The 27975-nt window shown below is 39.4% G+C and overlaps 1 protein-coding gene across 1 annotated transcript in view; it reads right to left on the bottom strand.

Moving 5' to 3' along the window:
• Positions 1–27975, bottom strand: part of COL6A5 (collagen type VI alpha 5 chain) — a 149102-nt gene that overhangs the window by 819 nt on the left and 120308 nt on the right. Inside the window, exons 34-36 of the mRNA XM_045297696.1 lie at positions 7951–8640; positions 6267–6363; positions 5328–5569 (exon numbers count right to left, since the gene is read on the bottom strand). Coding sequence (XP_045153631.1) covers positions 5328–5569; positions 6267–6363; positions 7951–8640 — 1029 coding nt within the window. The remainder of the gene's footprint in view (positions 1–5327; positions 5570–6266; positions 6364–7950; positions 8641–27975) is intronic.

Genomic DNA, 27975 nt, shown 5'->3' with positions numbered 1-27975 from the left:
CCCATTTCCCCTGGAAGTTTTCTGCACTTTCAGTAGTCATCATAGAAGCCTAATTTGGGATAGTGTGATAACCCCCAATGCTCAGCTCACTTTCACCAAGTCAATTCTGACATATAGCAGCCCTCTCGAGGGCTTCTGAGACTGTCCATCTTTACAGGAGCAGCGGGTAGTCTCTTCTTCGTCCTGTGAAGCTACTGGTGGGTTTAAGCCACTGAACTTGTGTTAGCAGTTCAATGCCTCACCCGCAGGGCCACTAGGGCTACAATTCGTAAAATAGATATCACTTATGGTTTCCCAAACTTATTTGGCCTACCGCCCCTTTTTCAGAAAAAAAAGTTTTACTCTGTGCCCCTCATAGCAATTAGAAGACTTTTGTATTATAGCCCATAATCTAGAATAAACTGTATATGTCTACTTTTGCAGTGCCACATCCCAGCCCCCTCCCTGCCCCACCCAGGTCCTAGATCAATCCAATGCCCCCCAGAAGGTGGGAACCACTGATCTAGGTTATTTCCAACACATCCCCCACATGTAAGTTCCTCCTCTTGGTGGTACCTCGCATAATTCTGAAGGCTTCTTAGTTTGTTGTTGCTGTGTTTCCAGGTTGTTCCTCTCACAGCTTAGTGTAGAAAGATGAGGAGATGGCCAGAGGGACCACATCTGACTTCCCCCAGCTCTAAGACTCATTGCCACGAAGCAGGGGTCAAATATGCCGTCACCTTCCATCCCCTTTTACCCTAGCCTACCACCAACTGTCCCAGGTTCCCTCATTCCCAGGATGGCATTCTTTCCACTGAAATCATCAGCTCTAATATCATATGTCGCCATCCCTATCATCATCATTGTTAGGCAGTCTCCCAAGTCTCAGCGATAGAAAGGCAAAATGGTTGAAGGTAAATGCCGCAGCCTTTATTTGATTGGTGAAGAAAGGAGCACACCAGAGCACTGTTGCCAGAGTGGCTTTCCCAGGCCTGGAGCCGGGGACTTTTATCAGCGTTTTCTAGGGCAATACTTAGCATGATGGGTGTCCATGACCGATCATCAGCACTAGTCCCTTGCGCATCCCCCATTGGGAAAGATAATGGGTTGCCCACTTGTGGGGTGTTAATGTAGGTGCAGCTTCTGCCTTTGGTCATCAAAAGTTTAGGCAAAGAGCATGCTGGTCTCCTGCCAGCCTGCATGATTGTGAGGCCTGATCTATTGGTAGCTGATTCTGCAATTGCAGCATTTATTTTTCTTCCTTATTTCAGTTGCCTAATACAAGAACCAAATATAAACCTACCTCAAAATGTCATCTCACACCTCCCTATTGCGTCATTGTAAATAATAGCTAACATTTATCATGATGTTACTTGATGCCAAGTGCTGTTTGAAGCACTTCGCATTCCGTTATTGCTCACATTAGCCTATGTCATGGTCTCTATTATGGCCCCCACTTTACATATGAGGGAACAGGCTCAGAGGAGAACTTCACTTTTCAAGTGAAATAAGTATGCTCCTGGGAAATCTCTGTGATGGCACCTTCCAAATGATCTTATCGCAAGGTGAGGAAACTATGGCTCAGCAAGGCAAAGTGATGGACCCAAGATCAAGTGGCCAGTTGTTGCAGAAATAAGACTCAAATCCAGGTCTGACTCCAGGATTCTTTAGTAGTGCTCTCCATAAAACACAAGGCCTATAAGATCCTCTAAGTACTCCCTCAATGCAAGAAGACTTTCTTCTATTAAATTGGCATTCTATGATACTCACCATCCTGACACAACCGCTGAAGACAAAGCGGGTGAATAAACAAATGTGGTGAAGAAAGCTGATGGTGCACAGCTATCAAAAGATATAGTGTCTGGGGTCTTAAAAGCTTGAAGGTAAACAAGCGGCCATCTAGCTCAGAAGCAACAAAGCCCACATGGAAGAAGCACACCAGCCTATGCAACCACGAGGTGTCGAAGGGATCAGGTATAAGGCATCATCAGAACAAAAAATCTTACCATAGTGAATGATGGGGGGAGTGCGGAGTGGAGACCCAAAGCCCATCAGTAGGCCACTGGAGATCCCCTTGCAGAGGGGTCTCGGGGAGGAGATGAGCCAGTCAGGGTGCGATGTAACAATGATGAAAAATACAACTTTCCTCTAGTTCCTAAATGTTTCCTCCCTGCTCCCACTACCATGACTCGAATTTGACCTTGCAAGTCTGGCTAGACCAGAGGAGGTACACTGGTACAGATAGGAACTGAAAATCCAGGGAATCCAGGGCAGATGAGCCCTACAGGACCAGTGGTGTGAGTGGCGAAACAGGGAGGGTAGAGGGAGAGTGGGTAGGAAAGAGAGAACCGATTACAAGGAACTATATGTGACCTCCTCCCTGGGGGATGGACAACAGAAAAATGAGTGAAGGGAGACGTCGGACAGGGTAAGATATGACAAAATAACAATTTATAAACTATCAAGGGCTCATGAGGGAGGGGGGAGCAGGGAGGGAGGGGAAAAATGAGGACCTAAAGCTGGGGGTTTAAGTGGAGAGAAAATGTTTTGAGAATGATGAGGGCAATGAATGTACAAATGCGCTTTACACAATTGATGTGTGTATGGATTGTGATAAGAGTTGTATGAGCCCCTAATAAAATGATTAAAAAAAAAAGATCCTCTAAGATACAAGACTCTATGTGATACAAAGCTTCACTGTAGCTCAGTTCACTCTGAATCACAATTAAAGGCATTAAATATGCTTGCCAACTGTTCTCCATGAAAAAAACTAAAGACTTAGTGAAAACCTCACCACTTTCTGAAATACCCATTAACAACCAGTGGGAGAGCTCTCATGAAAGAAGACTGAGTTTGTAGAATGTAGTCCATGCCACTTAATTGTACATGTAGACATTAGTGAACTGGTTTATGCTCTCTTGTGTGCATTTTCAACTACAAAATTAAATATATAAAAAATTTGAAAATGTAAACAAAAAGTCTATAAATGAAGTCAATGAAAACAGTGAAAATATCAGATAAAGAAGAAAACTCATTATTTGGGGAAAGCAAAAGGTGAACAAAGCATTAGAAGGCTTAATAGGCTACCCAAATAGATTTTTATTTTTAATTGCTAAATGACCAGGCTGTGAGGATTACTATTCAGAAAATTCTAGTTGATTATGGGCCAGTTACAGTGTGTACTTTAAGCTTATATTTGTCCGTTGCAACCATCAACAACTCAGAGATAGATTTTATTATCTCTTTCCGTGGCCTAACTTGGGTTCTAATAAACATAACTATGAACAAGCATTACTGGGATGAAACACTATTGGCCTCAGTGTTACAGATATTCTTAGATAAGATACTTTAAGTATCTGTACCTTCCATTTCTTATGTGTAAAAAGATATAGTAGAACTCAGTGATTTTTAAAATCATTCTAATTTTAAAATTATAAATTTAAAATTTCCAAGAAGAAAGCCCAACTCATATTGTCTGAAGTGACGCAGGCTGACTTCATGTAGAGAGTCTGACCACATATCACCAAACCAAGAGCAGAGGCAGTGAATTATTGAATGTGGCTCTTCTCCCTGCTGTGAGCTGAGGGAGGACATCAAGAGCATTCACCAAGGAAGCAAAAGGCCATAACAAAGACAAGAAAGAAAGAAAGAAAAGCTCAAAGTGGATGTTGGGAGAGAATCTGAACTGTGCTCTTAATCATACAGTAGCTAAAGCAAATGGAAGAAATGATCAAGTCAAAGGGTTGAATAGACCATTTCAAAGGGCAACTCGAGAAGACAAAGTAAAATACTATAAAGAAAAGTGTGAAGACCTACAGTTAGAAAACCCAAAAGGAAGGACACTCTCAGCATATCTTAAACAGAAAGAATTGAAGAAAAAATTCAAGCCTCAAGTGGCAATATTGCAAGATGTTATGAGGAAAATATTGAATGATGCACAAAGTATCAAAAGAAGATGGAAAGAATATAGCGTCTTTATACCAAAAAGAACTAGTCAACATTTTACCATTTAAGGAGGTGGCATATGAGCAAGAACCAACAGTGCTGAAGGAAGAAGTTCAAACTGCACTGAATGCATTAGCCAGAAACAAGGCTCCCAGAATTAAAAGAATATCAACTGAAATGTTTCAACAAAGATACGTACATTGTTGCACTGCCAAGAATTATTTGATATGGTTCTTCTAGCAATAGCCTTTGCTTCTTCTGCCAAATGACCTCAGTTCTTAAAAGAGTATAATGCTCAAGACAGGCTTGAAAAAAATTTTTTTTGTTAAGTTGAATCATTGTTTAGTTTGGTTTAAGTGGAAAAAAAAAAACAACTTGAGGGCAAACATATCAGGGATTCATCTAAGTTTCATGGCTTCAAGAAATCTGGAGCCCATAAGTTCTGCATTCCCCTCCTTTGATCAGGATTTTTTCCCTATGAAATCTTTGATCAAAATGTTCAGTAATGCCCACGAGGCGCCCTTCAGTCCTGGTCTTCTGGCAAAGGAGGTAGTTGGAGTTGGAGGCGAGGAGCCACACGGTCCACATCCTCCTTCTAGTCCTGATTCTTCCTCCTCCTTGTTTATTCCAGAGAGTAAAGATCAGTTGCTGTGCTTTGGATGCCTGTTTGAAAACTTTTAGGACCCCAGGTATTATGCATCAAAGTAGGAGATAGAGCAAAGCACTGAACACATTATTAAACGAATTAACTGAGATAGCTCATGAAAACATGACCCTAAGCCACCAAAGCAAGGAACCAAATTCCACGGTCTTTGGTTGTCCATACAGCATGGCGGCAGCCACTTTCCTCTTCATTGTTGTAAAATCGATCTCTCACACAATGTTTGCAAAGTCAGCCTTTTACATGTGTACAACTTATTGACAATAATTACAATAATTGACTGTGCCATCCTAGCCTGAAGGTAATATTTTCAACACTGTTGACACCCTTCTCTCCCCACCCCACCCCCCACCTCTGGTAACTACCAATAAGCTTTTTTGTCTATTGATTTGTGGTTTTCCCTCTTTTTTATATGAGTGAGGTTTTACTTGCCTTTTGGTGAATATTTGTCCTTTTGCGAATGACTTGTATCAATCACTCAGCTAATGTTTTCTAGCTCTTTCCATAGTATTTGAAGACACCTATTTTGAGTTCTGGCTATGTCAACATAACTGACTTGATTTTTGGCCTCTCCTGAGCCAAAGTCTCCCTCATCTCTTGTAGCTCTAGAAAGATGATACGCCCCTCTTTTATCTCTGCCCAGTCATTTCTATCTGTCCCAGTGAGTTCTCATTGCTCATCCTTCACCAGAGAAAGTCCAAACAAACCGAGGGACTTCTCCACTCTCTGTAGTCAAGGTTACCTGTTTTTCCTTGTGGTTCATGATTTTCACAAGCTGAGACTTCTTCTGACTGTGCTTCTTCCTTGTTTTTAATCATTTCTCCAGTTGCAAAGAGCAGATATAATTTCTGGAGCAAATTAATCATGGTCTCAGAACCATCACTGTGGTTGCTCCCTATTATAAAGAAATGCTGCTCCTGGGAATCAAATTCACCAAACGGCTTACCACTCTCTGAATCTGTTCCATGCACTTCAGGATGACGGCTGAGGTGACAGAGAAAAGAGATGAACGATGTGTCATCCAAGTCCCTTGCAGGATTGCATGTAAATGCATTCAGATCACATGACATGTATCCATTTCAACGCATGCGATTGAAATAGTCTGAATGTAGTTTGTGGGTGAAGTTTGACTCAAGGGAAATTTTGTAATATTCAAAAGGGAAATTAGATGTTTGTCTTTGGGTTGTAAGGTCAATATTATTTGTGCCACTGAATATTTATTGAGTACTTAGGGCTGTATTTTGCCAAAAGTACTAGAAAGAATTCAAACTGTCATGGGTTCTGTTTATTAAAGGGCAAATGTTTTTGTTTTTGTAGTTTGTTTTTATTTTATGACTTTTAAAATGTTTTTCATCTGCTACAAGATTTTTATACCCAGCCTTTAGTATTATAGGTTGTCTGTTTAGAAGTTATCAGTATTAGATTTCTATTAATCAGGGGGTTACTGCTTATTTTTTTGGTAAAAGAAACAGAAAGGGAAACATAGTTCTTTCCAACATGACCCATGTTCTGTTTGCTGCTAACAGCAGATCTGTGTGGTCAGGACAACAAACACACATGTGCATGCACACACACAAGCAAACTTGTGTCTTGAAAACAAAAAATTCCATTCATTTCAAATTATATCCTAAGGACTTTTTTCAGCTACAGCACTAACCAATCTCTGACTTCATCAACTCACGGTATAGTGTATTCTGTCCCGGCGTTGTTTAGGTTGGGAGAGGTGAAGTTGGCACATTTGGGTCCCAGATCTGTCGGGGGATATTTGTTGATGGCATCTGAGGAAAGAGTGGGGTGATTAGTCCATCCCCCAAAGTCAGCTCAGTTTCTTCTGCAGTGGGAGGCATTTTCAAGCAAAAATTGATTGTATTAAGGGCTCTGAAAAGTCGTGCTCTCCTGCAATTAAACATCTTGGTGCAGTCAATGATATATTTCAATGGTTGAGTCAAAAGTTCCTGTTTTCTGTGTATCTCAAGCTTGTGATATAATTCGAAGATGTCGCTTAACTTCTTTGATCTCTCTCCCTCTGAAAGGGGCCTCTGATTGATGACTCTATTACCTAGTGAAATGTCTGCCTGAGTTATTTTGTGATTGGAAGAAGGCACTACCTTTTGCATGTTATAAAGTTGATAGTACATATAACTCTGGAATTCTAAGATTCCTGGGGGTTACGTGAGCCCTGGGGGGCATTTTGGGAATCTGAACGTCTGGTAACGTTGGAAGAGCTGCAGACAACCAATCTGCTCTCTTCCAAAAGGTGTCAGTTTGCTCTATATCCCTGCCCTAAAATGATAACATCGGCTCAGACTCATCAGTCACCTTTGAAGTTCCCTCAACCCCCTCCTAACTGTTTGAGCCTGTTGTCTTGGGCAGAAGTTCTAGAAGAGATCTGTGTCCATGGCTCATAAGAAGTGAAGTCAGAATGAAGTGTTGTGTACAATGACAAGATAAAATCAAAACTCTTGGAACAATTGGAGCGTGGTGGTGACAGGACATTATTGGGCAGAGTGTATCTTGGTAGGGATTTTGTAACTGAAGTACAGTTTAATGGAGGAAAGTACAATTTTTAGGTGAGAATGAGTAGGGGTGTGTTAGCATCAGACAACTTTAACTGTGAGCCTTTGAGCAATTGATTTAATATCGCCAAATCTCAAATTCCTCATCCATAAAGTGGTAACACTAATACTTTTCTTTGAGAGCTATATTGATGATTAAATAATATAATCCATGAGACTTTATCAGAATACCTGGCACATAGTACATAGTGTCAGATTGGGATAAAAAAAGAAGCTCTTTTCAAACATATGGAGATTTCTTGGAAAAAACTTTGAAGGTACAATAATGAGGCTCAGGATTAAGTGCACTGGAATTTTTCTCTGTTTTTCATTATTTTTCACCAGGTCTTGGTTAGAAGATGTGAGTCTTTGTACTCCCAAGAAGTTACAGCCTTGGAAACCTACAGAGGCAGTTCTACCCTGTCCTGTCGGGTGAAGGTGAATCAGAATCAATTCAAGGGCAGTGAGCTTTGGATCCATGCCTTAGACTCCACCACTCTTCATTGACCAAAACCAAACCAAACTCACTGCCATTGAGTCCAATCCATAGAACAGATTAGAACTGCTGCTGCACAGTCAGAAAGCCTGTCAACACATTTGAATCTAGATCTGTCAGGGGATCCTTGTCTCCCAAGGAGTGACTGGTTGGTTCAAACCACTGACCTTTGGTTAGCAGCTGAACACATAACCCAGTACGCTACCAGGTTTCTTACTCTTGACTGAAGCGAAGCCAGATCTACTGACGGATTATACACAGAGACATTAAACCCATTGCATAAACAAAAGCAGAGAAAATCTTGAAGGACTTACGTCTGATCAAATGAACAAATGGCTTGATAAACTTGGTGATATAGTCCAAATCTGGTTCGTGGATTCGGCCAAGCTGGACTAAGTGATGATCCAATGGGTGGCTGGCTAGGTCTTCTAATTCCTTCTCATTGTGTGTAGGACCAAAGGAAAACACAAATAGAGTGTAGCCTTGGCACTTGGCTCTCATAGATACATTCATTAAGAGTTCTTTGTCTAAATGGTTGGTTTCACCAGCAGATACTATAAAGATAACTTTGTTTTTCCTTGGGTTGGGGATTCCTTCAAAGACATTGTCAATTGTCCACTGGAGAGCATGGCCAGTAAAGACATCTCCATTGAGCTGTTGAGCAGAGTTTTGGAGATGGTGCTTCATTTGGTATACACTGTTATAAGTGAGCAAATCGAACTCTAGGTAGACTGGGCATTCTTCAGAGTTGGGCATATAATCCGGAGGAGAGTAGGTCAGAACTGCCACTCTGTCTCCTAAGATGGAGGTCAGAGGATCTGGGGCAACGTAAAAGTAATCGAGCATTGAGGTTATCGAAGCTTTGACTGCCTTAAACTCACTCTGTCCTATTCTATGGGAAGCATCAATGAGGAAAGCCACGTCCATGTAATAGTCTTGAAGAGAAGTGTTTACAGGTTCAAACGTTGGACTGGATTCTTTTTTTCGGCCATGATTTTCATGCCCTAAAACAGAATAACTCATCATTCTTTTTTATTAGAAGGATAAATTCAAAACTACTGCCTCAAGAATGGCAAATATATAGCACAGGGTGGGACTATGCTTTGTTCCCACACTTAAGGAAGACATCACTAATCATTCCCGGTATCTTCCCCGATATATTATCCAAACTCTTCATCACAGAGCACCTAGAGCTAGACACCATCTCATAAGAAAAAAAAAATCTTATTTAGTACCCCATATTACATCTTTGTCAAAGGATGTATTTACTCCTCAACTGCTTTTCGTATGCAAGACAAGAACTATACAGCTATTTTTAGCAGATCCCAAATAGCTACAGAAATTGGAGTATACTTTTGCATATGATCAATTATACATAATGTATCTATGTCAAAGTTACACTTGCTTATGGCACAGACACATCTCCAGGTGTAGCACATATTACTGCACTTCGCAGATGCTGCTTCGTTTTGGAGTGAAGGTTTGTGGCAACTTGGCCAGCAAGTTTACAAGCTCCATTTTTCCAACAGCAAGGGCTCATTTCATGCCTCTGTGTCACATTTTGGTAGTTATCACACTATTTAAAACCTTTTCTAAATGATATTTCACATTTAATAAATTACAGTATAGTATAACTATAACTTTTACATACACTAGAATACAAAAAAAATCCATGTGGCTTGCTTTATTGTGATGTTTGCTTTAGTGTCGTTGTCTGGAAATGAACCCACATCTTCAAAGTGTGCGTGTATACACATTCAAAACATAACCGTGGAGCACTGCTATGAGATCGAGTGTAAGTGTTGACTTTAGAGCTAACCTGTCTAAGGTGTACTTTAAGACCGGGGTACCCAGAGTGACAGTCTATAAGCAGCTCATTGGCACATGACAAAATGAGATTGTATCTTGCACCGTGATGTAGATCTATTATATTACTAAGTATATTGATTAGTGTAGCTGACTTATTTCTTTTGGGGACAAGACTTTCTCAGCGAAGAAAGTCATGTTTTAATTTACACTGTGATGTATGCTTCTTGACTTCTTTCAGACCCATATTACAAGTCCTACAGGGATCCTGTGACCAATGTCTCCAATTGTAGGAATGGCGGCTAGTTAGTGAGACCACACAGAAAAATAAGAAGGTAGTCAACGCTTTTTTCTTGCATGAAAAAAGAAGGTTTGTGAATCTAGTCGGCGATAATTTGTAGATGCCCATTTGCGCTTGACCTTGTTGTAGAGGCATTTGCATCTATGGGTCATTTAATTTTCACAACATCAAATAAACATATAATGCATATTAAAGTTATAAAAGCTTAATATTGAAATAGAATACAAAAATGCCACGACCTATTAAATGTATAGTTGCATTAATGTCAAAAGGGTATAGATACCTAGATATCTATGTACAAACGTATGCCTCTTTTATTCTACTTTTGGCCTATACCAGGGTACTTAACCATTACTGTACCTGGCTGTATTATAAAAATTATGCAGTGGGAGTTCTGGTGGGATAGGTGGGATAAGACTTCCCAACAAAATTCTTGTAGAACAGCCAGCCATTGCTACCTTTGAGGATCAAACAGATGTATTGTTTTGACAAAAAGCTCCTTGGCACAACTTTCCTGGCCTTTTGCTTCATCAGTGCAGGTTTCAGTTGTCATAGCACTTCTGAGCTCCTTCCGGAAACCACTTTTTTTTTTTTTCCGCAAGGCACCCAAACAAGGCTAAGCAAAGTACATTCCTGAGAGAACTTGTCTGCAGCCACCCACTGATGACAGAAACATGCTCACACACATTTAGAATAAACCTTGCATGTGTGAACTGGAACTCTAGTGGAATTACTTTTTTATTTACCCTTCTGCACACACATATATTTTGTTTTAATTTCTTTGTTAGTAGGAACTGGAGGTAAATAGAGTTACTCTAATGTGGGCTGCTCTCATTGATGAGAACCAACCATCTTGTTAAGACGCTCCTCTATCTCTTTCTTTTTACAAACTACTAAGAAGTGGTCATGTATGCACCAGATTCTTCTTTCAGTAGTACATTTGCAGTCATGGAAGAGAGTTTGCATGTCACAAGTATGTGTAAAATGTATGGGCTTCTCATTTCCCTACTTCCAAATTCAATGCAGAATAAAAGAAGCTTCATTTTTTTTAGGGTGTAGTAGGTGAGGATTCACATTTCAGATGATCATTTCGGTATTCAATAATCCAACGATGTAAGCAATTTACCAAACCTCCCACTTGTGCATCCCATACGCTCCCCCCCCCTTCTCTTCTTCTGTAGAATATTATCTTCTCCTTCACTTTAGCTAACATTTGCCCTATTGCTTCCCCTTCCCTCTCTTGCCCACCCATCCCTGGTAAACATGAGTCTGTTTCTTTTGATTTGAAAAGCCTTTATCTTGATTGTCTCTTTTTATCACAAGGTCCTATTGTGATCACCTAACTCCACTCCACATTTTGCTGTTGTTAGATGCTGTTGAGTTGGTTCCAGCTCATAACGACTCCATGAACAACAGAACAAAATACTGCCCAGCCCTGCGCCATCCTCACATTGTTGTTCTCTGTGAGCCCGTTCTTGCAACCAGTGTCAATCCATTTCACCAAGGCCCTTCCTCATTTTCATTGTCCCTCTGCTTTGGCAAGCAGGATGTCGCTCTCCAGGAGCAATCTTTCCTGACAACATGTCCACAATACGTGAGATGATTGTACTTTTTCAAGACAGATCTGTTTCTTTTGGCAGTCTAGGTTATTTTCCCTGTTCTTCGCCAGCACCATAATACACTACATTGATTTTTTCTTCCATCTTCCTTATTCAATGTCCAACTTTAAGATGCACACGAGGCTATGGAAAAGACCATGGTTGGAGATGGGTACACTTTAGTCCTTAAAAGAAATATCCCTGCTTTCCAATACTTTAAAGAGGTGTTGTGTAGCAGACTTATCCAATGCAATGTGTTATTTGATCTCTTGACAATTGCTTCCATGAACCTTGACTGTGGATCCAACCAAGAGGAAATCCTTGACAATTTCAATCTTCTTTTCGTTTATCATGATGTTACTTATTGGTCCAATTGTGAGGATTTCGGTTTTCTTTACATTGAGTTGTAATCTATTCTGAAATACTTGATCTTCATCAGCAAGTGCTTCAAGTCCTCCTCTGTTTCAGTGTGCAAGGTTGTGTCATCTCCATATCTCAGGTTACTAACAAACCTTCCTCCAGTCTTGGTGCTACATTCTTCATATTATCCAGATTTTCTGATGATTTATTCAGCATACACATTGAAGAAGAATGCTGATAGAATACAACCCTGACACACACCTTTCCAGATTTTAAACCACTAAATATTCCTTTGTTCTGTTTCTATAACCACCTCTTGATTATGTACAGGTTCCTCACGAGCACAATGAATTTTTCTGGAATTCTCATTCTTCTCAAGGCTATCCATAATTGGTTATGATTCCACAGTGCCTTTGCATAGTCAATAAGACACAAGTAAACATCCTTGTAGTATTCCCAGCTTTCAGCCAAGATCCATCTGACATCAACAATGATATTCCTTGTTCATATTCTCTTCTGAATCTGGCAGCTCCATGTCAATGTACTGCTACAACCATTACTGGATGATTCTCAGCAACATCTTAATTGATGATTCTCAGCATCATCTTAATTGATATCAGTGATATATAATTTGAGTATATTCTGATAGATCTCCTTTCTTTGGCAAGGGTACAAATATGGATCTCTCCAAGTCAGTTGGCCAAGTAGCTGTCTTCCAAGTTTCTTGGCATAGTGAGTGAGTACTTCCAGTGCTTCCTCAGCGTTTTGATACATCTCCATCGGTAGTTCATCAATTCCTGGAGCCTTGTTTTTGGAATGCTTTCAGTGCAGCTTGGCTTCATCATTCAGTACCATTGATTCTTCCTCAAATGCTACCTCTTGAATTGGTTGTACATCCACTAGTTCTATTTGGTACAGTAACTGTGTACTCCTGTTATTTTCATTGGCTGCTTCCTGTGTTGTTCAGTATTTTGCCCAGAGAACATTTCGATATCGCATCTTGAGGCTTGGATTTTTCCTTTAGTTCTTTCGGTTTCAGACATGCTGAGTATGTTCTTCCTTTTTTATTTTCTAACTCTCCCTCTGTCATATTTTCCGTGCCTTCCCACCTGAGGGACTCATCGTCTGGCTCTACCGCAGACAGCCTTTTGTTACTATTCATGAGGTTCAGTAACTGACACTATTCTGCAGCCACCCACAGGGTTTTCAGCGGCTAATGCCTCTGAAGTGGACAGCCTGTTCCTGCTTCGTAGCCTTTGCTCAGTCTGGAAGTTCTGCTGAAGTCGGTCTACTTTGGGTGGCCCTCTTGGTAGGTGAAATATCAGTGACATACCTTCCAGCATCACAGTAACCCACATGCCACCACAGTGTGACAAACTTACAGATAAGTGGTGGTTGCTTAGCCTAGGTCTTCCAAATTCATCCATATCATGCGTGTTTCACAATCTCATCGTTATTCTTTAGCAATGGGTAGTATTCCATTGTGTGTATGTACCAAAGTTTTTTTTTATCCTTCCACCGATAGACATTTAGGTTATTTCCATTTTATTGCTCTTGTGAGTAGTACTGCAGTGAATATATATATATATATATATATATTTGTGCTACAGCTCCTATTTCTTTAGGATATATACCAACTAAAAGGATTGTTGAGTCATATGGTATTTCTGCTTCAGATGTTTGAGGAAGCAACATACCATTTTCCAGCTATAACTATAACAGTGTATGAGGGTGCTAATCTTTCCACACCCATACCAGTATTTGTTATTTTTTTGTTTCTTTCTCTTTTTTTTAGCTTTGCTATCAATTTTGGTGTGAGATGGTATCTTGCTGGTGATTTGATTTGCATCTCTCAAATGGCTCATGATCATGAGCATTTTTTCATATGTCCATTGGCCATCTTGACGTCTTTTTTGAACTGTCTATGCTTGTCCTCTGCTCATTTTTAAACCGGATTGTCTTTTTCTAATTGAGGCGTTGCGGTTTTCTCTAGTTTTCAGAGCTTAGTCCCTTGTCCATATGCCATTCGCATGTTTTCTCCAGTCAGTTGGCTACATTTTCCTTCTTTGGGCCAGGTCTGTGGATACACTCAAACCCAAACCAAACTCACTGCCATCAAGTCAGTGCTGACTCCTCATGAGCCCCCTGTGTGCTTCGGAGACCAGCACTTTGCAGGAGTAGAAAGCCCATTCTTTCTTCCTCAGAGCTTCTGGTGGTTTTGAACTGCCAACCATGTGGCTAGCATCCCAACGTGTAACCACAACACTACCAGAGTTCCTGGGTTTGGATACACATAAATGACTTATTTTTAGGAGGCTCCAGTTCTCAAGAATGTCTTCTGCTGTGTGTTTTTCTAGTTATGTTTGATAGTGTGTTTATGCTTTTATTAGGCCCCTAAAATTTGTCTCTATTTTTTTCATTGATGAATTCTAGAGCTCTAGGATTTACAATTAGGTTTTGATCTATCTTGAGTTTATGAGAGTGTTCCCCCAAAAAACTGAATTTTTTTTAGAGCTATGTACAGTACTCAATTTTTTTTTTTTTTTTTTACAAAACAACCTTATCACCCTCACAGTACTCTCTATTACGCTTAATACATTGGTCAAATCTGTAATTCCATACTTGGAAACATTTTTCAAACTCCTCTATTTGGATGAACTGACAACATCTCCCTCATTTTTTCCCTTCACTTCTCTGTCATCAAATTGCTGTCCTTTCATGTACCTCTTCAATGGCTGAGACAAAAAGAAATGTCATGGAACAAAGTCAGGTGAGTCAGATGGATGGGGCAAGAGAGGCATACTTTTGGGGGGGCCCCAAACTGGACATTGAAATGGCTGTGTGAGCAGGTGCATTGTTGTGGTGGCAAAACCAGTCTGCCACAAATCAGGCCTTTTTTGTCACACACTACTGCACAATCTTTTCAAGACCTCTAAACAGAAAGCGTGATTAACAGTCTGACCTGGTGGAATGAACTCCAAATGCACTATCCCCCTTATATTAAAAATCAAGTGAGCATCGTCTGATCTTAGGTTTCACTTGACGAGCTTGTTTTGGATGAGGTGATGATGGCTTTTTCCACTGGTCTGATTGATGCTTGCTTTCGGGGTTTGTAGGAATAGCACCATGTCTCGGCACCCTGGAAAAAAAGTCTGTGTCACTTCAGAGCTTTTCTTTCAAAGCACGGCATGTTTCCACCAGACACTCCTTTTCCTGGTCAGTCAGAACCTGAGGCACAAATTTCACAGCAACCCTTCTCATTCCCACATCTTCTGCTGAAATTCGCTGAACTGAGCTCCGAGATAGTCCAGATAGCTTCCTTATCCCTTCAGTGGTCTGTAGTCGGTCTTCGAGCACAAGTGCATGAATTTTTGTCAACATTTTTATCCATCGGGAAGTTGACAAACGTTCGGAATGAGGTTTGTCATCAATTTACATTTCACCTTTTTTGAAACAAGAAGACCATTTGTCTACTTGAGGTTTTCCGCTGTCCTTATAAGCTGTGTTCAATATAGCAACCATTTCTGCAGCATATTTCCAAGCAAGCAACAAAATTTCACAGCCACACTTTTTCTTAAATTAGCCATCACACAAAACGAGATTCAAGTGAAACTGCTTTTACAAAAAAAAATTCACTGTGATCAGAGAGAAACCTTACCAGGAAATGCCATTGGGTGCACTAACTCAGAGCAAGTTGCTCAATGTTCTCCTAGTAGGAAAAATCCGTACTACAAAAACTCTGCCCAGCAGAGCTTTTTCCCAGTTTTTTTGGTACCCCCTCATATTTTTATAGATGGAGTGAAGTATTGGTCCTTTTTCATTCTTCTGCAATGGCAATCCAATTTGGCCAACACCATTTGCTGATGAGACTATATCTTCCCATTTAATGTATTTTGGCCCTTTGCCAAAATCAGTTGTCTGAAAGTAGATGGATTTATTTCTGAGTTTTCTGTTCTGTTATTTGTTTACTTATCTATCTTGATATGGAAAGGGAAGAGATCCAGGAGAAGGAAAACACGACTAAAGAGAACAAAGTAAGAGGCCTCTCACTTCCTGACGTCACAACCTACTACACAGCCACCATAATGAAAATGCCCTGGGACTAGTACAAAGTTTGTGATAATTTCTCCATTTCTTTAAAGAGTAATGCTGGCATCTGGGTCAGAATTACATTATATTTATAGATGGCTTTGGCTAGTATCAAGGTCCCCTGGTGGTGTAAGGGTTACACATTTTGCTGCTAAGTATAAGGTCAGCAATTTGAAACCACCAACCACTCCCGAGGAGAAAGACAAGATTTCCTATTCCCCAAAGAGTTACAATTTTAAAAACCTACAGGCACAGTTCTACCTGTGCTATAGGCTTCCTACGAGTCAGAATAGACTCAATGACAGCGAGTTTGAGAGTTTGGGTAGTATTGATATGTTCACAATATTAAATCTTCCTATCCACGAGCATGGAGCATTCTTCCATTTATGTAGGTTTCTCCTGGTTTCTTGTAACAGTGTTCATAGTTTCCTTTGTACAGGTTGTATGTTTTCCTAGTTAGTTTTATCCCTACTCATAATTTTTTGGTCAAGACGGAGGTCCTGTTAAGCCACTAAACATCAAAGTAGACATATAGACAAAAGCATAATGTTTAATTTTTCTCTGCTGTAGAGCTGATATAATGTATTTTGACTTTAAAACATGAACACAGAAACATTTCTATATTTTATAGTCATAGGAATTAAGCACTGTGAAAATTAATTAGAAGGCTAGTTCTGTTTTCTTGCAGTTTACAAGCCTGGTGTTCACTAACCATTAGCTGTTTGCTCTCTATTTTCCACAACCATGTTAAACTTCTTCAAAAGGCCAACCTTTGTTAAAATGCATTAGAAACTATTTCACAGATGTCCTGGTAGAAGGTGGAAGGTTGAATTATAATGTTAGTACAATATTTTTTATGCATGCTCATATCAGAAATATTCCTAATTTTTCCAATTTTCTCTTTATAAATAAGAAAAATCTCAATCTTTCCCCATAATATCTAGCAGAAGTATTTTTTAAGAGGTTAACTTTACTTACAAAAATGTATAAAATAAGTGTTCCATCTACTTCCAAAGGAGCCCTGATGACAGAGTAGTTAATATTGGACTACTGACTGAAAGGTTGGCCATTTGAACTTGTCAGCTGCTCTGTGGGAGAAAGATATGGCAGCCTACTTCTGTTGACTCTAGCCATGGAAATCCTACGGGTCAGGCAGTTCTACTCCATCCTACAGGACTGACATAACTGAGTCAACATAACTCTAGGTGTTTATCTGCTTCTAAGGTTAGCATGAAAATCAATAAATATAGGTGATTTTTGTCTTAAAATTCTAAAATTGATTCAAAAAAATAAATCTGATTATTTTAAGTCTACATTCATTTTACTTAGGGAGACTATGCTTTCAAAAATATTTCCCTTCAAAAAAAACTTGGCAGAAGTATGGATAAAGTATACCCAGAGCTCACAGAAATGCTGTGTATTTTCGGGAAATGTCACTGGGCCCAAATCCTATCTTCAACTCTGTGGAAGAATTCCTTCCGCATGGTGGGGGAGGAGGAGATTGGTTTGCTGTACTGTGGATGAATTTGGAATGACGAACACGGGATCTAACTTGATTTCCATGGAAATGTCCCCAGATATTAGCCTGACTTTGGCCAAGGATTTGAGACATAATGCCAAGTGCTGTAGTCGTGTTAGAGAGCATAGGGAGCGGAAAGGAAATTTAAGAAGGGAAAAGTTAAAGGATTTGTGCCTTTGGGACTGGAATTAAGTATGCTGTAAAGCAGCTGAGCTGTCTTTCATGAGGTTTGTGGGAAAATTCATGAAATACATGATTTGACTAGTGGTCATCACTGGATTATTTATACAGGGACTAAAATTAGCTATCTATTCTTAATAAACAAGCTATATGTACAAGAGGACTTCAAAAAGTTGATGTAAAAATGGGATGAGAAGGTGGTAGAGTAATGAGGTTATCTTAAAGGTATGCTTTTGTTCACAAAATTGTAGCAGACATGTTTCAAGTTCACATTTTATATAATGACTTCCATGAGGTTGACAACACTTCCTTTCTTTAATTTTCTTTTCCTTTTTTGGCTTTTCTATCTTTGAGTATTTAGTGAAGCATTTAATTTAGTTCAGAGCTTCGGCTCAATGGGCAATGCATTGAACTGCTAACTCTATCAGTGGTTCAAACCCACTGGCCATTCAGCAGGAAAAAGATAAGGATGTCTACTCTCATAAAAGTATACAGTCTCAGAAATCCAAAGGGTTAATTCTACTCTGTCCTATAGGTTCTCAATAAGCCAGAATCGATTTATGACAATGTGTTTGTTTATTTTTTCATTTATTCCTCCTGGTAGAAGTATGAGCATAGAATTACCATTATTCCCTTTTTACAGATTAGCAGACTGAGGCCTCCAGAGAGTAAATGACTTGGCCAAGAGCAGAGAGCTAGTAAGTGGCCGAGGCAGGATTTGAGCTTATCTAGACCTAGTTCCTTCAGAAGATCAGATTGAAGGGTGGAGTCTAAAAATAAGGGACTCCCTAACCTGCTTACCTTAACCTGCTCTAGGATCTGGTTTGAAGAATATGGTTCTCAGCCAATTGGTATTCCTTCTATTCTAGAAAAGTTTTCTCCTAAAGTAGGAAATCACAGGAATTAAACAAACCTTTGTATTTTTAAATTTCTAGATAGCATAAAGCAGTGGTTATGAACAGAATCATTAGAGTTAGTTTGAGTCCTCGATCTGGTTTGTGCTGTAACTCTTAGTCATTTTAATCTCTCTCTGTCTCAGTTTCATTATCTAAATATGGTAATAATAAACTACAACCTTCCAAGTTTGTTGAGATAAGAAAGTTTACACAATGCTGTAACGTATTCTAAGTTGTTGTTAACTGGCTTCCAGTCAGCCTTCGACGATGACAACTGCACATGCAGCAGAATAGAACTGTTTTCGATAGCATTCGCTTGGCTGTAATCTTTATGGAAGCAGTTGACCACACCTTTCTTCTGTGGAGCTGCTGGTGGGTTTAGATACCAATCTTTAGATTAGCAAATTGTGTGTGCCAACCAGTGTCCTCTATCTTAAGTTGATGTGTGCTGTTAGGTAGATTCTGACTCATAGCAATTCTACAAGGCAGAGTTGAGCTGCCCCATAGGGTTTGGGAGGCTGATTTTTAAAAACATTGTATTGTTATTTGGGTAAGAGTTTACAGAACAAATAGATTTTCCATTCAATGATTCATACATGTTTTGTTTTGTGACCTTAATGGCAATCCCTCCATGTAATGGCATTCTTCACATTTCCTTCCTGTGTGTACTGCTTCTTCCATTCATCCTTCTTCCTATCTTTTCCTACCTACAATGCTTTATCCCTGCTGTCCTTTTGATCTCATATGGTTGATGGTTCCAATAAATGTGTACTTCTCTGGTATGACTGTTCACTCTACAGACCTATCATTCGGCTGAAGCTCGAGCCAGGGAGGTGAATTCAGTTCCAGGCTTGGAGGGTAAATAAGAATCATGAGGATTCCACCAGGTTCTATCAGACCAATAAGTCTGTGTCTAGTCTTCTGTATGTTTTTGTCCCACAATTTCCCCCATTTTATCTAGGACATCCTATCCCTTTCTGAGTGGTCAGCAATGATACTATGCTAAAATCATTGCAGGAACAGATTGCCAGATCTTTTCTCCCACAGAGAACCATCAACTTTTTAATTAGCACCTGCTGCATAATCATTGCACCACAAGTACTCCTTAAATCTTGAGTACTCCGTAAATATAATTCTTAGAGGTAAACAAATAAATAGAAAAGTCACATGCATTTGAAATTCCTCCTTATGATACTATATTGGGAAAACCAGAATTTCCATAAAGAAAAAACGCAATATTAACCAATATAAATGGCATGCAGCCTACAAGTGTGCATGCACACACACTGAAATTGGAAAGCTCATTCTGCTGTTTTCATGCATGCTTGACCTCATAAGGGTTGGGAGTAATTTTCACAGCTCTTCATTTAATACCACTGACTGAGGTCTGCCCTCCTCTTATCTGGTAGGGTCACTGACCAAGCTGCAAAGGGTCTGGCGGCCGGGCAAGCAGGATGGGCAGACACAATGTGTGTGTGTGTGTGTGTGTGTGTGTGTGTGTGTGTGTGTGTGACATTGGCGTTATACCAAAGGGAAAGACAGGCACATTTAAAATTGTCTTGTTTGACAGTTGCGGTCTTTTTTGGTGCTGTGGTGAATTATGCATTAGCCTGTTAACCACAAGATCAGCTGCTTTATGGGAGAAAGATGAGGCTTTCTGTTCCTATAAATATTTATAGTCTCAGAAGCCCACAGGGGCAGTTCTACTCTGTCCTGTAGTGTTGTTCGGGGTCTCGAGGGCAGTATGTTTGATTTTTTCTTCCGTCTGTCTAATTAAGTAGAAGTGATGAAGATATATATTATTCCTTAATTAAGGTTCTTTAGAGTAGGTAGATACATTGCCTGTGGCCTATGTGATGGGCATTCAAATGGGGGGAGACAGAATCTTGGGGATCGTTCCGTACTCTGAAACAGCAGTCTACGGAAAGGTATTAGCATACTGAGGAAAAGTGATCTATGCCTTAGGAGTCAATTATACCCGAACTACCAGGATTTGGCATTTTAATTTTAAATGAGATTTTTCTGCGTTTTGTAACCTTTAAATAAGTTTATAAGCATTTTTTAAACAAAATTGAAAACTTGTGCCACCAAAGTCATTTAAAAATAACACACCCAAATATATTAACTTATTCTCAAATTTCACAATTTGACATCATTCCTGGTTATGAATGGGCGCAATACGATCAGCTGATATTAGGGACATGTGGTTAAAAGTCAGTGCTTTAGTGCAGAGAGTCTTGGATTTGAATCTTGGCTCTGCTACTTAAAGGTTGTATAGGATTTTCAGTAAGGTCTTTAATCCTTGCCCCAGAGTTTTCATCTATGAAAAAGAATGATGATGATGATTTATTATGAAAATTAAATAAAATCATGACTATAAAGTACTTAGAATGGTGCCCAATAGATACAATAGGTACAATAGCTCATTGATCAAGTGAGATGAAACACGTAAAAGTGCTTTGAATATTGTACAGTACGCAATGAATTATACAATATGCAATGAATGCTGTCCCAAAGTATTCCACAGGTATTTTTTATTGACCTGAACACTTTCTGAGTTGTATTAGGCAGTTATCCATACACAGAAAATACTGTCAGAGTACAGCCACCTGGAAGATATGGCCTGTGTCTAAGTTCTTTTGTTTTGTTTTTAACTCTCCAATGCTCCAAGGAGCCTACTTCATGAGTAACTCATAACAACAACCCAAAACATATTTGTTTCATAAAAGAATGTTTGAATGCTCATGGGAAAATCTGTGTAAATGCTTTAAGAGGCTCCTTTCATAGAGTAAACTCTCAGTGATGGCTTCTATTGCCATCGCCACTGACCTCAATTACCACCACCACCACCATCACTATCACTGCAACCATACCCTGCTCATAACGCTACATCCATTCACCACCAAAACTTCCACACTACCATAAACATCACTCCCTACCACCACCGTTACCACCATCACCACCACTGCATACTCCTACATCTACCTCCATCTTCATCATCTCCATCACTATTAGTACTACTACCTTTACCATCTCCACCACCTACCTCTACAACCATCAACAACAGCAAACATTTTCACCACCAGCATCTTCAATGTTAGCATGACTAGCATCAATATCACCGCTATACTATACTCTATTTTCAATGTTCATATTTTGTTCCATTAGAAAAGGGACCATGTGAAATAAGATATAACCAAAAATTGATAACATTTCTCTTTTAGCTGCAACAAATGGTTGCATAAGACTTAAAGAAGGAATTCAGTGGACATCTCAATTTAAATAATTGACATACGCTGAATTTTCAGTTCACATTAGTCTTGCAAAATTGAGAAAGACAAAGGAAGCTACAATAATGCATTTTTTTAAAAACGAGAAAATGTAAATGCAACAACCTTAGACTATAGTTTAAGATGAAGCAATAGGAGATTTCATTTACAACCAAATGAGCGTAAAGATGATGGAGGTTTCCTAAAGATTTCATTAAATATGTCACTAAAATTCAGACGTGGCCACAATCCTATTACAGATCCCCTCTTAGAATGTGTGCGGAGAGGTCAGCAGAACGTTCAGCTGGTGCGCCCTGGGATGACTCAAGCAGCCAATTCTGCTACGTTTGATGACGGTGACAGTAAAACGTTAAATTTAGCAGAAATAATATTTATTGAAGTTTAATACGTGACTGCAAAAATTAGAAGCAAAATAAATGTTCGCTGAGGAAATGGTAAAATACATCCATGAACTTTTTGGAGCTTCCTTATATTGTCGTGGCTATCCTGTATATGCAAATACACATGTAGAAATAGTCTGTCAAATCTGTCTACATTTGTGGGGATAGCCCTCCTCCTCCCTGAACCCGTTTGGCTTGCCTGTCTGCCTGTTTCTGCTCAGAGATGACTGTGACTGCTGGACTTTGCGTCCAAGCATGTCTTTAGCTCGTGTCTTCCTTCCGGTGGTCTCCTTTGTCTTCATGTTTTTGCTAATCTTCCTCTTCCTTTTCTCGTATATTGCCTTCTTCTTCACCCAAGTCAATATGTGGCCGCTTTCCCTCTCTACTTAGGGATTTATTTTCCCTGCCCTCCTCACTCTCACAACTCTCAAAGACTGTCTCCTTTTGCATGAAAAATGTTCCTTGACTTTGTAGAGTAGTGGGGGTGGTCTCCTAGACTAGCTGTCCTTTTGTGACTAGTTATTCTCACCATAAAAACCTCTAGGTTAACCCATGGTATGAAGTGTTTTGCAGAGTCATTGATAAGCTTTAACATTTCATAGTATTACATTGCGTGTATGTACACAAACTGTTAATGGACACATGGTTTATCCATTAATGTACACATTGTTTATCTATTCTTCCCTTCATGGACATTTAGGTTGTTTCCATCTTTTTTTTTAATTAACAATGAACGTGCTGTGGTTGGTAGGGGCCATTGATTCCATTCCAATTCATAGCGACCCCTTGTACAACACTGCCTGGTCAGGCACCGTACTCACAATTGTTCTTATGTTTGAGCCCATTGTCGCGGCCATGGTCTCAGTATATGTCCTTGAGGGTCTTCCTCTTTTCTCTGGGGACTAGCATCTCCTGACAGCATGTCCAACACACACAAGACAATGTCTCACTATCTTTGCCCCTAAGGAGCATTGTGGCTGTCCTTCCTCCAAGACGGATTTGTTTGTTCTTTTGGTAGTCCATGAGATTTTCAATATTCTTTACCAGCACCATAACTCAAATGTAGGGATTCTTCTTCCATATTCTTTAGTTAATGCCCAACTTTTACTTGTATACGAGGGGACTGAAAATACCGTGGTTTGGGTCAGGTCCACCTTAGTGCTTAAAGTAACATCATTGCTTTTCAACACTTAAAAACGGTCTTTGTAAGTAATACATTGACCCAATTCAATGAGTTGCTTGCACCCTTGGAAGCTGCTTCCATGAGCATTGACTGTGGATCCAAACAAGAGGAAATCCTTGACAACGTCAATGTTTTCTTCATTTCTCATGATGTCACCTACTGGTCCAGTTGTGAGAATTTTTGGTTTCTTCCCACTAAGTTAAAATCTATATTGAAAGCTTCAAATCTTGATCTGCATCAGCAAGTGCTTCAAGTCCTTACTTTCAGCAAGCAAGGTGGTGTCATCTGCATATTGAAGGTTGCTAATAAGCCTTCCTCTAATCACGGCGCCACATTCTCCTTCATGTATCACAACTTCTCTGATTATTTGCTTAGCATGCAGATTGAAGAAGAATGGTGAGAGGATGCAACCTGCACACCCACCTTTTCAACTTCAGATGGAAGATATTGGAGAAATTCAGTATCCTCTTATTCTGTTCGCATAACTACCTCTGGACCCATGTACAGGTGTCACATGGACACATTGTAGTGTTCTAGAATTCCCATTCTTCTCAAGGATATCCATAGTTTGTTTTGGTCCACACAATTGAATGCCTTTGTACAGTCAGTGAAACACAAGTTAACATTTTTTCTGGCATGTTTCAACCAAGATCCGTCTAGCATCAGCAATGATATCCCTTATTTGAAGTCCTTTTCTAAATTTAGTCATAACCTCTGGAAGTTGCCTGTCGATATACTGCTGCAACTATTGTTGGATGATATTTAGCAAATTTTACTTGCCTGTGATATCAGTGATATTGTTCTATAAGTTGAGCATTCTGTTGGGTCACCTTTCTTTGGAATGGGTATAAATATGGATCTCTTCTAGTCAGTTGGCTAACTGTCTTCCAACTTTCCTGGCATAGACAAATGAATGCTTCCAGTACTTCATTAGCTTGCAGATACATTTCAATTGGTATTCCATCAATTCCTGGAATCCTGTTTTTGGCTAATGCTTTCGGTGCAACTTGGGCTTCTTTCAGTACTGTTGGTTCTTCATGATATGCTACCTTTTGAAATGGTTGAATGTTGACTTGTTTGTTCTCTTTGCTAGTGATAATGTATTCTTTCCATCTTCTTTTGATGCATCATTACCTGAATCATTTAATGCTTTGTCCATAGAATCTTTCAATATTGCAACTCGATGCTTGATTTTTTTTCTTTAGTTCTTTCAGTTTAGGATATGCTGAGTGGATTCCTTCATTTCGGTTTTCTAGCTCCAGCTCTTCGTACATTTCACTGGGATACTCTAGTTGTCTTTTTGAGCTGCCTTGGAATTTTCCTGTTCAGTTCTTTCATTTCATCATTTATTTTAGCTACTCTTTGATTAAATGCAAGTTTCAGAGTTTCTTCTGACTCCATTTTGATTTATTCTTTCTTTCCTTGTTTAATGACCTCTTACTTTCTTTATGAATAATGTTCCTGATTATTGTTCAATGTGTCAAATCTGTTCTTGAAATGTCTTCAAACTTCAGGTGGGATAAACTCAAAGTCATATTTTGGCTCTCATGGACTTGTTTTCATTTTCTTCAAATTTAATCTGAACTTGCCTATGAGCATGATGGTCAGTTTTACCATCAGTGCCTGGCCTGGTTTTAGCTGTGGATGTTGACCTTCTCCATCCTCTCTTCCCACAGATGTAGTCAACCTGACTTCTGGGTGTTCCGTCTGCAGTTCATGTGTTTAATTGCCTTTTGTGTTGTTGACGAAAAAGGCCATTGAGACGAAGAAGCCATTGATCTTGCAAAATACTATCATGTGATCTCCAGCTCTGTTTCTATCACCAAATCCATATTTTCCAACTACGGTTCCTTCCTGTTTTCAAGTTTTACATTCCAATTGTCAATAATTACCCAAGTATCTTGACTGTATGTTTGTTCAATTTCAGACTGAAGACACTAGTAAAGCACTTCAATTTCTGCACCAAAAGCTTTAGTGGTGGTTATATAAAATGGAATAATTGTTGTATTGATTGGATTTCCTTGTATGCAGATAGATATTATGCTATTACAGACAGCATCGTCCTTCCAGATCAATCCTGAGTGTTCTTCTTGACAATAAATGCGACAAAAATCTTCTTGAATCTGCCATTCCCTTTATCTATATGTTTTCTGATTAAAAACATCCAATACCAGTCTGTTTCAGCTTACTAATGCCTAGAATATAGATCTGTTTTCAGTTCATTTCATTTTTTGATGACTTCTAATTTTCTTAGATTCATACTTCACACCATTCCAAGTTCCCACTATTCATTGATGTTTGAAGCTGTTTCTCCTCATTTTGAGTCATGGCCCATCAGCAAATGAAAGTCCCCAAAGCTGTACTCACCAAGGTTTTACTCCTTTCATGTCATTATGGTCAACCCCACTTTGAGGAGGCAGTTCTTCCTCAGTCATACTTTGAGGTCCTTTCAACCTGTGGGGCTCATGTTCTGCCACCGTAGCTGACAGTGTTCTACCGCTATTCATGAGATTTACAGGATCTGAAAATGCTTCACTTAAATTCATAAAGTTTTCCGTGGCTACCTCCTCAGAAGTGGCCAGCCTGTTCCTTTTTTCATAGACGGTCATTAGTCTGGAAGTTCTGCTGAAACCTATTCATACTGGGTAACCCCCCGCTGGTATTTGACATACCAGTAACACGTCTTCCTGCATCACAGTCTCACAAAAGCCACGCAGTACAACAAATGAACAGATACGTGGTAGCAATGAACATGGGTATGTACCTATCTATTCGTGTCATGGCTCTTATTTAGTTAGGATATATACCTAGTATTGAAATGAGTGGATAAATAATATTTCTATGGATAACTTTTAAGAAGAATCGTACTCTTTTCCACAGTGGTTGTACCATTTTTACAGTCCTACTAGTAGTGTATGGGGGTTTCAGTCACTACACACCCTTGCCAACATTTGTTGTTCTCTGTTTTTCTGAACTTTGCTATTAATGCTGGGGTTATTTGTCTACGTGTACTTGTTAGCCACCTGGATTATTTCATTGGGAAAGTGTCTATTCATGCCCTCTTCCCATTTTTAAATTGAATTATTTGTCTTTTTCTTTGTTGTTGTGGGTTTTTGCTATATATTTTAGAGATTCACACCTCGTCCAGTATGTTATTGTTAAATGCTTTTCATAGTCTTTTGGTGAAATCTTTGATACACATATAAAAACTCACTACCATCAAGTCAATTCCTATTGGACAGAGTAGACCTGCCTCTGTGATGACCTGTGACTGCAAATATTCACGGAATCAGAAAGTCTCATCTTTCTGGGACAGAGCAGCTGGTGGTTTCAAACTGGACCCAATGGTCTTGTGGTTAGCAACTCAACTCGTAACCAACTACACCACCAGGAATCTAAAGTGTCTAACTTTTAGCAGGGTGCAGTCATCTGGTTTATTGTTTATGATTTCTGCATTTTCAGTTAAGCTCCAGAGTATACCTGTGCCATATTTGGGACCTCTGTTTCTCCCTGTTTTTTCTTTGATGATCTTTATAGTTTTAGGTTTTCCATGCAGATCTTTGAGTGTGTTTTTGTATATGGTGTGAGATATGGGTCCTGTTTCTACATTTTTCTTTCTTTCTTTTTTTAAAATAATTTTATTAGGGGCTTATACAACTCTTATCGCAATCCATACATAATCAATTGTGTAATGCGCATTTGTACATTCATTGCCCTCATCATTCTCAAAACATTTCCTCTCCACTTAAGCCCCCGGCATTAGGTTCTTATTTCCCCCTCCCTCCCCGCTCCCCCCTCCCTCATGAGCCCTTGATAATTTATAAATTGTTATTTTGTCATATCTTGCCCTGTCCGACGTCTCCCTTCACCCACTTTTTGGTTATCCGTCCCCCAGGGAGGAGGTCACACACAGTTCCTTGTAATCGGTTCCCTCTTTCCTACCCACTCTCCCTCTACCCTCCCAGTATTGCCACTCACACCACTGGTCTACATTTTTCTATAAATGATGTTTGCCAGCACCATTTCTTAAAGAGGCTATTTCATCCTTATTCAATGAGTTTTGACCCTTTGTGAAAGATCTGCTGCCTATAGATGAATGGATTCACTTTTGGGTTCTGTTCCATTATTCCATGTGTCTGTCATTGTACAGGTTATTTTGACTGCCGTGGCTGTGTACTTGTTTTGTAATCAGAAAGTGTGAAGCCTCCTATTTTGTTTTGTTTTTTTTTTCATTGAATTTTGCTTATCCGAAGTCTCTTTCCTTTCCATCTAAAATTGATGTTTATTTTTTCCTGTCTCTCAAAAATGATAGCAGGATCTGGATTAGGTTTGCATTATATTTATAGATCACTTTGGGTAGTATTGACATTTTGACAATGCTAACTCTTCCTATCCATGAGCATGGTATACTTTCCCATTTATGTAGGTATTCCCAGGCTTCTTACAGTAGTTTTTTTTTTCCTTTTGGTAGTTTTATTCAGATAGGTCTTTTGTATCTCTGGTTACACTTATTCCCATGCATTTTATCTTTTGAGTGGCCACTGTAAATTGTATTATTTCCCTGATTTCCACTTCAGAGCTCTCTTTGCTAGTGTGGAAAAATCCAATTAATTTTTAAAGATTGATTTTATAACCTAACACTTCACTGAATCTTTCCATTAGTGCCAGTAATTTTCTTGCTGTCTTTTTAGGAGTTTCTATTTATAGGATCATCTGCAAATAGAGGGAGTTTTGGTT

Source organism: Echinops telfairi, unplaced genomic scaffold (genome assembly GCF_000313985.2).
Source record: "Echinops telfairi isolate 266 unplaced genomic scaffold, ASM31398v2 ScPeMD7_7420;HRSCAF=8458, whole genome shotgun sequence".
NCBI classification, from domain to species: Eukaryota; Metazoa; Chordata; class Mammalia; order Afrosoricida; family Tenrecidae; genus Echinops; species Echinops telfairi.
This window is presented reverse-complemented; position numbering and strand designations above follow the sequence as displayed.